The sequence below is a fragment of the Saccostrea cucullata genome, unplaced genomic scaffold, assembly GCF_032062105.1.
Source record: "Saccostrea cucullata isolate Sc308-1 unplaced genomic scaffold, CSIRO_AGI_Scuc_v1 ctg3020, whole genome shotgun sequence".
Lineage (NCBI taxonomy): Eukaryota > Metazoa > Mollusca > Bivalvia > Ostreida > Ostreidae > Saccostrea > Saccostrea cuccullata.
In genome coordinates, this window is record NW_026938585.1 from 35,390 (window position 1) to 49,538 (window position 14,149).

Below are 14,149 nucleotides of genomic sequence, written 5' to 3' on the forward strand. Positions count from 1 at the left end.
CCTAGGATAAATACCGATAATATATTCAATCCTTGCATATCGAAACAACGTATTTCTTCCTATAACGCATATTTTCGAATTATGCATAAGGGCACATTTCTATTATCTTGCACTGAAGGGCAAAGGTTTTATGTGTTGCGTTTTTATTCAAACGATTGATTTAAAAATCTTCTTACATCAGTGATTCTCTGTGTGAAAGATATTTTATATAGATAAACGTATTTCATTCAAAATATTTAAATCCAAAATTCGAAGTGTTTCGTTTAGTTAATTTTTTGAACTGTTACGTAAAAGCGACTACAAACTATCAATAATGAAAACATATGTGCAGTCTCAAGAAGTCAGAATTCTTAATTGAGCATTACAAGGAATCTGCTTATGATCACTTGTTTTGACTTTATGTCATTAAGCAAAGGTTGTTGTTCATCTTTTGCTGGCACATAATAAAAACCTCACAAAATTTCAACAAAAGGTATTTCATAACATCGGAACATGTGGATGTTTACTTCTACTCTACAACATTATCAACACTGCAGTAACAAACAAGAATATCATTATATTCATACTGGAAATTAAATTGTACGAAATACAATATCACGCCTTTGTGATTGTGAGGACGCTAGCTAACAGAGCATACGATGATCTGTGTAAAAAAGGAATTTATTTCTGTGTTTTATTATAGAAGGCATGTATTGAAGTTCATGAAAAATGCTTTCTTATAACACCGTCGCATAAGAAGGGAAAGTTTGTATCTTCTGGATTAGATAATAAAGTCACAGTCAGAAAATGTTGCCGTCATGTCTCCAGAGTAATGAATTGATATACAATATTACAACGGCTTTATTTTGTCACAGACTTCTAGAAATGTTCTTCGGAGATAAATCAGTGGTTCTTTGGGATCCAGTGTTTGATGCAAATAATTACAGATTTGTTGCAAATAGCCTGAATGGAGCTTTCCCGGAAGGATATTCCATTGTGCCCGACATTTACAATGCAACAAGTATATCTATGGTATGTACTGGATTAAGTGAAAACGAATGTCAGAAATGGATTTCTTGCTCACGTGCAGCCAGAGATTGTTGCAAAAGACAAAAAGCAGCTGAATTGTCAGGAACAGGTCAAGAATTTTATTGCCAAATTACATGGGACGGGGTATCTTGTCTGAATGCCACTCCCAATGGAACTATTCTCAACCTGCAATGCCCCTCATATTATATTCCTACGCATGATTCAAGTAAGTATATTTTTCAATATTTATTTCTGTTAGTTGCATATTGATACTGTTATTGATGTAAATAAACATCCTGTTTTATTATAAAAACAGATGTTCGATGGAGGCTCGGCTATGTTTTTGTCGATGTAATTGCTGATCTTCATTCTTATCGTTTTCATTATACAATATCTCTCACCAAAATATTGTCCTGATATATGAATAGGGAATCATCATTTTGTTAATGGAGTTATAAACATGAGCATTTCGTATACAGTATTCGGAGCGTTTCCGGCAAACACTTTAAAACTTAGTCTGACTTTAATGGCCTTGTCCCAATTTAGCTTCAATTTATGAAAGTAAACTAGACAAAAGCTGTTTATCAGTGAATTACTTTAGGCTATATTAGAGTGTATTAATTCAGAAAACATGTCATTTTGCTGTTGGAGATGTTAATTTAATAATAAAATGATGATAAAACTAGAGAGCATACAATTACCACGGTGACCTAAATCTGTTGCCTTTTGTCTTTGTCCATTTTTGACCATTAACAATTAATTTTCTTTTACTTTCTATTTTATACTACTTTCAAAATGTCCCACAGATTATAAAAATGAAGACTGTAAGGGATCCGTAGAACATACAGTGTGATTTCTATATCCATTGAAGACTTTGGTTTCCAGGCTTCGGAACAAAACAGAAATAAAAAATAGCAAAATTTTCAAAAAATAATTTTTACTTTTCCAAAGCAATGCGTCAAGAAAGACTGAATGAATGGTTAAAAAAAGCATTTGCCAATGACTTAATTCCTAAAGTGTGTTGTTCATGAATCTCCGGACAGAATTCTTTCTTCAGATATGGTACTTAATTGATTATATACATCAATTTAGTGAAAATGTACATGTACTTATCCTGAGAAACTCCTGCACATAGAAAATAACGAAGAAAGTATGGTAAGAAGGTACACGAAGCCCTCTACGTGTTTTTTCGTAACATCCAGGGTTTGAGATTTTCTTCGAGAATGGTCATATAGCAAAAATTACTTCACGTTTACTAATTTTGCAGCTATTCAACAATGACAACTCTGTTTTTTTTTAGGTCCATCATGAATCTACTCATAGCTCGACAAGTAATTGTTTAGATGGGCCAATCAGAATGATGTGTTTAATTGTTAATGTATCTTTGAAAGCCATCTTTTGTTGATATAATCACTCCCGTGGCATTGGTGTATTACTATTAACTTTTTAAAGTCATACTGTCCGTTTTTAATTTTTTGAACATTTAAAAAAAAACATTTTTTAAAAAATCGAAAGCTAATTACCTTTGTTGATTTCTATATAAGCATTTTTTTAAGTAAAGTATAATGTTGATTGGTTTATTTTATATTTTATCAAAGTATCTTAAAATTCAGGTGAATAGTCGAGCACAAGCACAAAATTTAACAATATTGTATAAGCTAATGAGCTAGGGAAAAAAATAATGCCATGAAAAATTTTGCTTTTAAATATCGAAGAAAATGCTGTCCAAATTTCGCTAATTAGTAGCTTAATCATATTGTGCACAACATGTTTTCTATCAGACAAAATAACAGCTGTAAAAATGCCTCTGTTTTTTTACAAATTAGTCTAACATTTATGTAAAGTAAAGCAGTATATTTCTGAGATGATAGTAACATATATATCAAGCTAATTGACCGCATTTTTTTTTAAATGCTTGATAACAATTGCTCAATTTCTCTAAAAATACCCCTTTTATTCAAAGTAAATCTATTCATACTTAATACAGTGGATTTTTCTTTGATCGTGATGATCTTTAGGATGATCACTACATAAGGTCAAATTTTCGTAAAGCATATGTTAAAAACTTAAAATGTCAAATTTCTCCAAGTGTATTTTACATTGTCACAATGAATATGAAGAGAGAAATGCAGTTACTGTTTAGTAATTAAGCTCCAAAGTTAATCTAAACAATACGATTTTGGATCATAGCAAACACGGACCCCTTTCAATATCGTCGGTGGGATCAGATGCAATGAGGAATGAACATCCATTATTTCCTAACAAGTTTATGAAAACCTCAGTCAACATTCTACTTTATGATTGATTATATTTGCTGACGTCATTGTATTAACCAGAGAATTTACGAAATTTTGATATTTTTCAAAACTATTGATATTCTAGTTTCATTAACTTATTTGTCAAAAATTTGCCTTGTTTAAGAAATAATCTCTATATGAACGATTAAGATCACCTTAGACACTTTCGGTTTAATTGTTAGGATATGGACAAAAAATTAAAAGTTAGAATACTTTTACCAAGGATCTTTCAATGGTTCTCTCTACACCAAAAATTTTTTTATTCTACTTTTGTCAAAGCCCTGTTTTAACAAATTGTTACTGTCGGGGAACTTTTGACTAAGAGTTAACCTAATAGCTTTCTTTTTTTAATAATGACACACTCAACGATTATGATGCGTCTTTCTTTTAATGTTAAAGGAAGTGCGAATAATATTTTGTTTTGAATTATACTTTTTATCTTTCAGATGATTTAATTTAACCTAGATAAAATTGTCTATGAATTTAATTTTTATATCCAAGAAATTGAAATAGACTGTGATCAAATAATATATTTTGCAAAGAAAATAAAATTGGTATGGGTAGGAATTTTCAATTATCTTATTTTAGGGACATTCTCAACCGAGTGTTTGCCTATTGGAGAATGGAAAGAGCGTGGTATTGAAAACGGCACGCTTGTGGCATATAAAACTTGCAAAGTACCGAAAAAGGTAAACATGGAAGAAATGTGCATGTCAATTCAGTTTGCATCATTTATTGATAACAATATTTTACTATCGTAACAAAGTATTATATTCATTACTAATTTGAAATATTTATTCGGAGTAATAAGTTCTTTTTTAAGTAACATGTTTATTCAAATAATAATTTACAAACAATACAAGGTATTCGGAGCAGATTTCATAGAAGAGCACATCATGGTAACCTTGGCTACAAACCTGATAAGCTTAGCATTTACATTGCCTGCCATAGCAATTTTAACTCTTTTCAGGTAAGAATATACGGTTACTCTTCATTTCAATTGACAATATTAGCTTCTTATTAAATTCATGCATATAAGCCTCTTTAAAGAAAAAAAAAATCTCATTACCGACTACTAGTATTTACATTTTATCTTGAATAGAGAAGCATATTATTAAAAGTTATGCTTTCTGCCAGTCTCCAGACATAATCAATACCCAGCTATTCGTATAATGGTGTCGAGTATTGCATACACTATAGCTTAATAGAAGACAAGGTGTCAAATTCCAAACCCTGACAACTATTTCGGCATATCTAGATCCAAATCATAACACGTACTATTCTATAAATATCATTCAGAATCTTTTCAAAACATTTAAGTTTATATTATTTTTCACACTTAACATTTAGCAAGTGGTATGGATGAAAGTTTGAATACGACATACAACAATTAATCAATCAACCTTTGTCCTAGATTCCCAGGCAACACGGATTCCAGAAGAAGGCTTCGAAGAATTCACAGAATTCACCAGCATTCTCTGCTCTCTCTAATACTGGTTAGCATTGTAACCCTGATTTGGGACGAAGTTATTGCCAAAGAACACATCCTCAAATTGCAAAATGGAGCAAGTCAAATCGATTTAAATTCGGTAAACCTTCTACATTTGATACCTTTGTCAAAATGCTTAATCATTCAAGTACATTAAATGAAGGCAGTTTTATATAGATTGATGGAGGGCTATATAGCTTAATTAGATTAGTTTGCATATTTTGTTATCACATTGCTTGTCAATGTAAATTACAAGTTTAGAAAAAACAAGTTAAACTCTGTCTAAGATGGTAAACATATTAAATATTTTTAACTACCTATCTTAATGGGGAATTAAATAAGAGATACCGACTTCTACCATGATTGATGAACTCAGTGCCTTTAAAATTGTTTACGTCTGTAATGTGTTACAAGTGAAAGAGAATAGTCCTTATCTTTAAAATGAGAAAATGTAACAATCAATAAAGAAGGAAATGTTTCATCATATTTAGGGTTCTTTTAATTGTTACATTCATTGATCTTATGCCACATGAATATCCATTTTCAATGTTTATAGTTTGAGAAACATAGAAATAATGTTGTAAAAATTCAAGAGTTTCCTATTTAGAAGATTAAATCTTCGTCTTTGGATTCATTTTTCAATGGAAGGTTTATTTTTCTATTTCTTGTATGTTGATCAAACCATAACCTTAACGAAGATAGATAACTCTACTATTGAAACCAAACATTCATAATAATAATGATTGCTTTAGGAAAGACACATTGATATTTTTAAAAATATTTTTATAAGAAAATCAAATTTATGAAAAGTGTAAAAGATAACAAACAGCGATCGGTCTGAATAGAAATCTACAAGCAATACAAACCTTTAAACTCCATAAATTCTAGAGATGGGATCAGATGCCTGGGAGGAGTAAACATCCTCTGTCAACCGGTCAGCTCAGAGAAATTTTCACAATTTAAGGAGAACTTTAAGCCACATCACTCATCTGAGTACTTTATCATTTTTTTTTACAAACTGACTCTTCCAAAAGTTTTCAGTAGGAATATTTCATGTATCTCGTACTTTTCAATTGATACGTTTTTCCAGTCTTGCCTTCTAAATATTTTCAATTAGTTCTTTGCTATAATGTATTTTCAGATGAAATTATGCCCTACTATAGGGAAAAGTTACAAGAAGAATACACTTACAGTACCTGCCCTTGTCTAGAGTTTTTCTTGAAGTTAAATATTTTTTATGTGATAAATTCATTACTATTATTTTAATCTCAAAGGCCATTTGCAAGATTCTACATATCACTCAGAGGTATCTTCGATCCACTACCTATTTCTGGATGTTTGTAGAGGGACTCAATGTTCTCGTTCCGTTGCTTCCAAGTTTCCAAAAAGAGATAAGCATGGGATGGATGTATTTCATCGGATGGGGTACGTACATGTAGTGCCTAGCCGTGTTATGTAGTTCACTGCAGTGTGCTTACATGTATACATCCAGATTGTAATTGTTTTGAAATGTTTCGAAATCGAATTAAAGATGAACTAGAAGTTACATACTTCTATTTATATGTATATTAAAGATGATTTCTCAATGATTATATATTTTTTTTCTCTAGGAGTTCCCACAATCCCCATTGCAATTTATGCATCTTTGAGGGCGGGAATCAATGATTACGATTTTAAGTAAGTAATTGTTTGGTTTTTTTTTTTGTCTATTTTTTTTTTAGGACAAAATATATCCTTTTCACGAAAATCTACAAGTGAATATCGTTATTTCTTCGTATCTTATTGAAATGTATTACATTTTATAACCACATTTGATAAAAAATTGTTGTTTTTATTCAATAACCTGCTACAACGTATATCACAAAAATTACAGTCCTGAAAAAATAGTTTTAGTTATCAAATACTTAGATAATCTTTTTTCTCAACAGTCGATAGGTAATTCAAGTGTATTATAAACATCATTATGTCTCCATGAGCTTTTGATTCTGACGTTTTAATTTGTTTTAAGGTGCTGGATATATCCAGTTCTTGAGTTGGAATTCATAATTATAGGACCAATTGTTATACCTGTATTTGTGAGTGAATTTTTCTTTAACTAAATACGTTTCCTTCAAAATGCATTTTGCAATTTTGCCCAGTTAAAACGTAAAAGTTATGAGGCTGTTCATAGTGACCACGGAAGACCGGGGTATATTTCTGAAATTTTCGCGACTTGGATAACAAGCGTTGGATCTGGTAAATAAAGAGTCAATTAAGTAAAAAAAAACACAGATTGCGTTAAACATGTAAAAGATATCTAGAGTCTAGAGAAATATTTTAGGCTTAATGAGACCGCTTCAACCAAGAGAATATTAGAATTTAAATTACAAATCGTTGGAAATGTTGATGTCAAGCCCAAAAAATCATAAAACCTACACCAGCGGTTTGGGAAACGAAAAATATTGAAATATGGAAATCGAAACCCATTAGAAAAGTGTTCTGAAACTCACTGTATATCAAATTACTGAAAGGGTACAGATTTATGGGGGAATTGAGTAACGCCTTTCATTATCTATGCTATTAAATGCATAATGTCATTTTATAAATGTAAACTCATTGAATAGAAATTAAATTAAATCACATAACACAAAAATGAGACATTCCTAGGATATAATAGTTTTACTTTATTTGTAGTGTAACATTATTTTCCTTGTCATTATTGTGGTGACAATTGTAATTAAAGAACGAAAAATGAATGAATCCCGACCACCTTTTTGCCATTCTGCGCCGTAAGTACTTACTCCGATGAATCAATCCCTCCTGTTGATTTATCAAAACCTAATGACTTTGAAGATTGACAATTTCAAGTCTTACGTTTTCATTAAAACGCATAGTATATCATGATCCAGGAGTTAAGTTTTTGAAAGTTAAACCCACTGTAAATGTTTTAAGCTTTCATTTAACCTAATTTTTTTAACTTTTAATTATTAACCAACCGATATATCATTAACATCGAAAAAAGTAAAATAGCAAAAAAAAACCTTTCTACTACTCAGCCAACTGATTCGATTTCAGGAAGCCACTTCGAGCACTCTTTTTTCTCATTCCATTATTTGGTCTCCACTTCATTTTGGCCTGGGTACTTCACGTGTTCGATGGAACATGGTGCTTTGTTGTATACAGTATAGTAGAAGGATTACAGGTATAAATTCTGTATCTCAGCTTTCAAACAATTTGACAATCTAGTAAGAAATCTAGATAACTTAATTAGCAGAATTATTTATTAAGTTTTGAGTCAATGTTGCATAAACCAACACGGGTATCTTTCTTTGCCAAAATCATATTGAAATTTAATCTATCGGGCACTAACTGACAACATTGTTAAAGAAAATTATCCTGAAATTATTACGCTTATACGTGTTAGACCCATGTGTTCAATGGCTTCAACAGATCAGATTTTTCTTTTACAGGGTTCTTTAGTATCCATCTTATGGGTTTTCTGCAGTAAAAAGGTTGGTAAGCACAAGTTCTTGAACTCTCCTGTACAAATCAATCTTGTATACGATTAAAAGAGGCATTTTTATAAATCTTGAGACTCAAATTATTACAAAAAAATAGATCCAGATCAGACATCCTTCACAATAAAACGATTAACTTGATATCTTGACTTAATGAAGGTAAAATTAAATAAGATATGCAAGAACAGTCTCGTTTAAAGTCTTCATTTCAAGCTCTATGGTCCTTTCAATGACCTTGGCAGCAAATACAATTTATCATTGAGCCAAATGCTGACTGACGTTTTTCAACTTATTGTTAGGCTACATGTATTATTTACACACAACATTTGACGGATTTTCCCGTTATTTCACGATGATGACAAGGAGCACACAGCGGGTGTGACCGGTTTGCAGGGAATGCTTACTCTTTTATGGTACCTTATCCTACCTCTGATGCTTTGGAGGTCCGTGTTTGCTCTGCACCTACTTTGTATTGCTAAATGGAATTTTGAGCTTAAATACTATTTGTTAATTATATCCATATATTTTATCTATTGGGCATATATAGTAAATAATTTTCAACATTATGATTGACAAACACAAGTTTGAGGGAATTTCTTTATTCACCCTTTTACATTCAGTTGAGGTGAGAGAGAATTTTTTTAAAATAATAAAAATGCTTCCAGATTGTATGTTGTAGATACCTAGTAGTCGTGGATAACATCCACATTATCATGAGAATATTTTAACAGCAAGGATTTACATAATGTGTTGCGTGACTTCAAGGAGACAGACAGACAACAGACAAAATATTCAAACAAATCTAAAGCGAATGAGGATTTTGTGTGAGTCAAGCAACAGAAGAAGTGTTTCATGTCCCTAGTTATAGATTCCATGAGACAATAACAATTATCTGTCTCAAAATAAAGCTTAATTCATCGATCAAAGAGACTTTGTAATGAAAAATGGCAAATGCTGTCTAGTATCAGTAGACCGAATGTAATACAAGATGTTAAAGATGTCAGATAAGATTTTTATACAGACTTTCTTATTCATTATCATTGTTTCATTGATGATTTGTCTGTCCTGTTTTGTCCTCCTATGTCTGTTTATCAAGAAAATGAATCATGTTTCCCCTTATCTGACGAGGTCAATTGAGACTAAATTTTAAGGACATTTTTATAACGGTTTTAATTTCTCACTGCGTCTTACTGATTGCAGTTTATTAGACTACACCGTGAAACAACCGATACCAAAGGCACATACTCTATTTAATTTCTAAACAATTTTAAAATCCTCTAGCCTAGTGACCAGGAAGGGTAAAATTTGAAAAGTTTATTCCAATCAAAACACGAAATACAGATATAGATGATGATATATATCTCTGAAGTATCAGTATCATGTCCTTTTTTTTTCTTTTTGATGCAACCAGATTTATTTTGTATATTAGTAATTTGATGTAGTATCTTGAAAATTCCTAACTACCGATTCACATTTATATGTCGACCCATCTACTTCCCGGCCTACCATATCAACGACCTCCATATACCTACTTGAGCTATCATTTTTCTACGTGATTTTCATTGTTATTTACTGATTTCATTTTCTTTTCCAAAGTTACGGGATTCCATAAGGGCCTCCATTCAACGGAAATGTCCACAACTCTTCCTCCGATTTGGGGAACGTAAACTCAGTGCCTTGTCCAGCACACATCTCACACACGTGTTGCACCCTGTACATAACACAGCAATAGCACGTGATGGCAGTCCACAGGAGGCTGAATTACAGAGACTAGCAGCTGAGGAGAGATGACATATTAATTGCATGACTTTTTAAGCCTATTCTCTACCTTTTTTTAATGGAAATACACTTCCTTTATTTCTCTTCTTCGTTTTACAATAGTCTTAGCATTATCACATGTATTTAAAAACTTTTTTTGATTGGCTCTGACATGTGTGCAATATTATAATATGACTTAATAATGTGTGTTTGAAGTTCAACAGCATATAAGTTTTACATTTTTATCAAATTGAAAAAAAAATGCTCTTTTCACGAGAGTGTGTATTGTATTTTTATAGATTAGTATGTTTCAGTTTCAGTCTTATATTTGCTGTAGTGATATCTGTATGACGTTTTGAAAACAATAGCTGAGAGTACCAACTCTACCAAAATGTCTGATAACTCAAGGATCTCATGTTCTTATATACTAAGAATGGATTTATAGTATGTCAAAATGCCAACATTTTCATATTCTGATCAGATTGAAGTTCATGGGACACAAACCTCTATGTAGATGCTATGCACAGAAAATATGTTTATTCCTGTTGATTTTCTTTTTTTTTCAATTTTTGTTATCCATTTATTTCATATTGTGTTTGAAGTAGCGTTTTTTCTTCTATTCTTATTTTATTCAAATAGTTTTTTACAAGTATTATTATTCCTCAGGCTTTTTTTCTTTTACCTGGTTTAAATGTAAACAATAATAAAAATTAAATCCATACCACAAACTGACCACCGGGAGGAATTTTGATTTATTCGCATTGTATTTTAGGCTTATTTTCCTCAAAACTTACTCAAACGAATGATTTCTAACATACGTTTATTAACTCTTCAGGAACTATATTATACTTGGATATCGTGGGACGTTTATTGAATGCAATAATACCATTGCAGGCAATTTGATCATACTTGGAATTCTTAATTTTTATTTTTTTTATTTGATGCAATTTATATATCATGAAATTGTGTTATAGTAATAATAGTATTATTTGGTTTAAGCTTTGTATACATGTAAAATGTAAAACATGAATGACCTAGCCCAATAAGCCTGATTTGGAGCAAGATAAATTTATATTTATGGTTTAAAGTCAAGATTCATAGTCTGTGGAACATTTCAACGAGTCTCCTTTTGGTTTAGACTTACATAAAAGTTGAAGCTCATAAAAACTACTAAATATTTAATCGTATAACTAAGATATTTTGTTCCGATGCATTTGTTTCAAATAAAAATTAATTACACAATTCTTGAGATAAGTTGCTTCAAAATATTCCAGATTTACATTTATAAACTTTATTTAACTAAAAATATTTTTAATGCTCCAAACTATCAGAATGAATTTTGAATCCCCACACCTATACTAGATTCTAAAACTCCATCAAAATCAAAGAAATAAAGACACATCCAGTAAGTGTTCTACCAAGTCTCTTTCTTTGCTTCTTACTTACATGTATATGCTTATAGCAGTTAATTAGAAACTTCAGGAGTACTGTACCATAGTAAATTCGAATACTGGTATAAATCAGATGTGGATATTTAAAATCTCTACGAAACTTAAAGCATATTTAAAATCTCAAAATTTTACCAAAAACACCGAAAAGTATAACTTTTCAATCGTCGACTTTCCTTACTTATGAAGTAATATAGCCTTATTACCTTCTTAATAGGTTAATTTCTCTCAGTCGATTCTATACATATACACAGTTTGCTCTATTTATGAACACTTCTTAAAACAAAACAAAACTTTTGACAGACAAGGAGGTGAAAAAAAGGATCAACTGTATCGTTTGAAGTCATTACTCCGCAACATTTTGGCTATGTCAGCATGCAGGTACAACCTATCATTTACATGATTTAGTAAAATGCTGACTGACTTTTTGTCATACTAATTGTTTGTCCGTTAATTATACAATTACACAGTGAATTGTCTAATGTTTATATTTTTCCCGTTTTTCCTGATCGTGACAGAGAAAACTGGAGAGAGGAGGAGGATGCTCACTCCCAAAGGCACTTAATTTTAGTTTTAGAGGCCCACGTTTGAATTGACTCTAAATCTTTAGTAAGGTTTGTTTTTCTATATATTTTACCTTTTTATTGAAAGACCTAAATTTACTTCTTCTTTACATTTTTTAATGTGATAATATTTTGAGTAACTGAAGTGTATTTTTCCAGGTCAGTGAGGGATCAAAAACTTTAATCATACAGAGACGGTATAAGATGATTATCTTCCTTTAAATTCAATAAGATCAAAACTAAAGATCGACCAACTCCCTTAAAAGAAATAAAATACAGAAGCAAAAATAGAGATAGAATTTAAGGAAATTTCACCCCAAATTTTTTATAAATAATGTATCTAACTGTATGATATTCTGAAGGTAAATATACCACAAGCTGACGGTATATCAAATTTAAATTCTCTTTCCCTGAATAACTAAAAAAGAATATCTAACGATCGTTTTCCTACATTTAACTTGTAGAATACTCTTAAGTACTTCTTAATGAAACAGCTGATCAGGTGAAAATATCTATTCGTGATTTAGCTACAACCAATCACTAGGTGCATACGTCGATAGGTAAGGATTTTTTTTATTTCAAAAAAGCATGTCCTATGACTTGAAAATTAAATCGCATTTAGGGGTCATTTAAAGGTTTAGTTCATTAAAACATATCTACGAAATAATTTGGATTTTTGTATATCACTGAAAAAGAAAGATAATCGATGTTAACCAATCGCGATCATTGACGCATTCCAGGGGTTATACATGTATTTATCAAGTGTTATAATTGACCGTTTTAGATTTTATTAAAAGAATTAATGACAGTTGGGGAGAAAACTTACATGGATGCGATATTGCGGTTTACACATATCCTTCCGCTTTTTACTTACCTCATAGAGAGCTGATTATCCTTACATTTTTAAGTCAATAAAACAATTGAATTTGGGTCAGGTAGACATTAAATGCAGTGATATGGATATCTCAAGATTAGCACATCGATGTTTACCTCTGCTGGGAGGAGAACTCAATAAAACAAGGTAAATCCTAATAAATTTCATTACAATCGCTGAAAAATCCGTAGACAGGCATTTCTTTTATGTGCATATTTTCATATATGTGATAACTTCTATATCAAACGAGATTTGTTCAGATACGTGTGTACGAATATGCTCTTGCTTAAACAAACATGACTTTTTTTTATCTACCTCACTTTGTGAATGTGTTTGTAAAATAATGATTTCACAACATCATTAGCTGAACAGCTATTTATCAGTAAAGATTAAAATTTATCAATTTACAGTCTATATTATTCATCTCCATTTAACAAATTAGTCATCTAAATAGTTACTGAAGGAACTGAACGCTTACGAGAAATTTTATAATTAATGTTTTCAGCACACTGTTTGTTAAAAGTAAATCATGATCAGAGCATTGTTTTGATTTGTGGGTGCGTTTTCTCTAGCAATATAACCATTATACATTTTATTTACGTGATAACTAGATGACATCTATGTTGTGTGATTTTATATTTATATGAAAGGTGAAGATAACGGACGGTGATTGGCCTCCGAAAATCTTTAAACAATACGTGAAGAGGGCATACATACATGTAACAGACAGACCCTCTGAAAATGCAGAGTTTGGGGTCGGATGCCATGTAGAGGGCATCCCCTGTTGACCAGTCTCATTCGCCATGAACCCTATGTTTTGATCAGGTAGACGAACTTTTCCGTAGTGAAATTCAGTATAAGAACAAAGGCCTAACAATGGGTATGAAACAGGTCTGCCAAAAAGAAGATCCTATGATAGGTTATATTTGCTAACAAGGTTATTATAACGGCCAAAGAATTTACGAAATGATGCCTTTAAAAGAGGTTGTTGAAATCCTTGTAACATTAACTTATTAGTGAGTAGCAATCCTCGCTTTTAAAATTGTTCAAACTGAGGGCATACTCTTAAGTAACTAAAACGTTGAGAAACATGAACACCATAACAAGCTGATGATGGAATATTACTTCATATGTCAAGAAAGTTGAGGATTGATAAACTAAAGACATATTGTATGTCATACAGCTCCTCTTCGGCCATTGTTCGTAAAACAACGT

At 31.3% G+C, this 14,149-nt stretch overlaps 1 protein-coding gene across 2 annotated transcripts; it reads left to right on the plus strand.

Moving 5' to 3' along the window:
- Positions 1-370: 370 nt before the first annotated feature.
- On the plus strand, positions 371-10,781 carry LOC134250710 (calcitonin receptor-like). 2 transcript variants are annotated; one of them, XM_062733070.1, is made up of 11 exons: positions 376-1,234; positions 3,894-3,994; positions 4,169-4,275; positions 4,720-4,894; positions 6,069-6,219; positions 6,405-6,471; positions 6,803-6,869; positions 7,468-7,562; positions 7,849-7,975; positions 8,244-8,285; positions 9,888-10,781. In XM_062733070.1, exons 1-11 carry the CDS (start codon positions 787-789, stop codon positions 10,080-10,082), a joined length of 1,575 nt encoding a protein of 524 aa, XP_062589054.1. In that variant the 5' UTR covers positions 376-786; the 3' UTR covers positions 10,083-10,781. The 2 variants fall into 2 exon arrangements, with proteins under 2 accessions (XP_062589055.1, XP_062589054.1); XM_062733071.1 differs by lacking the exon at positions 8,244-8,285 and having other exon boundaries at positions 371-1,234.
- The last annotated feature ends 3,368 nt before the right edge of the window (positions 10,782-14,149 follow it).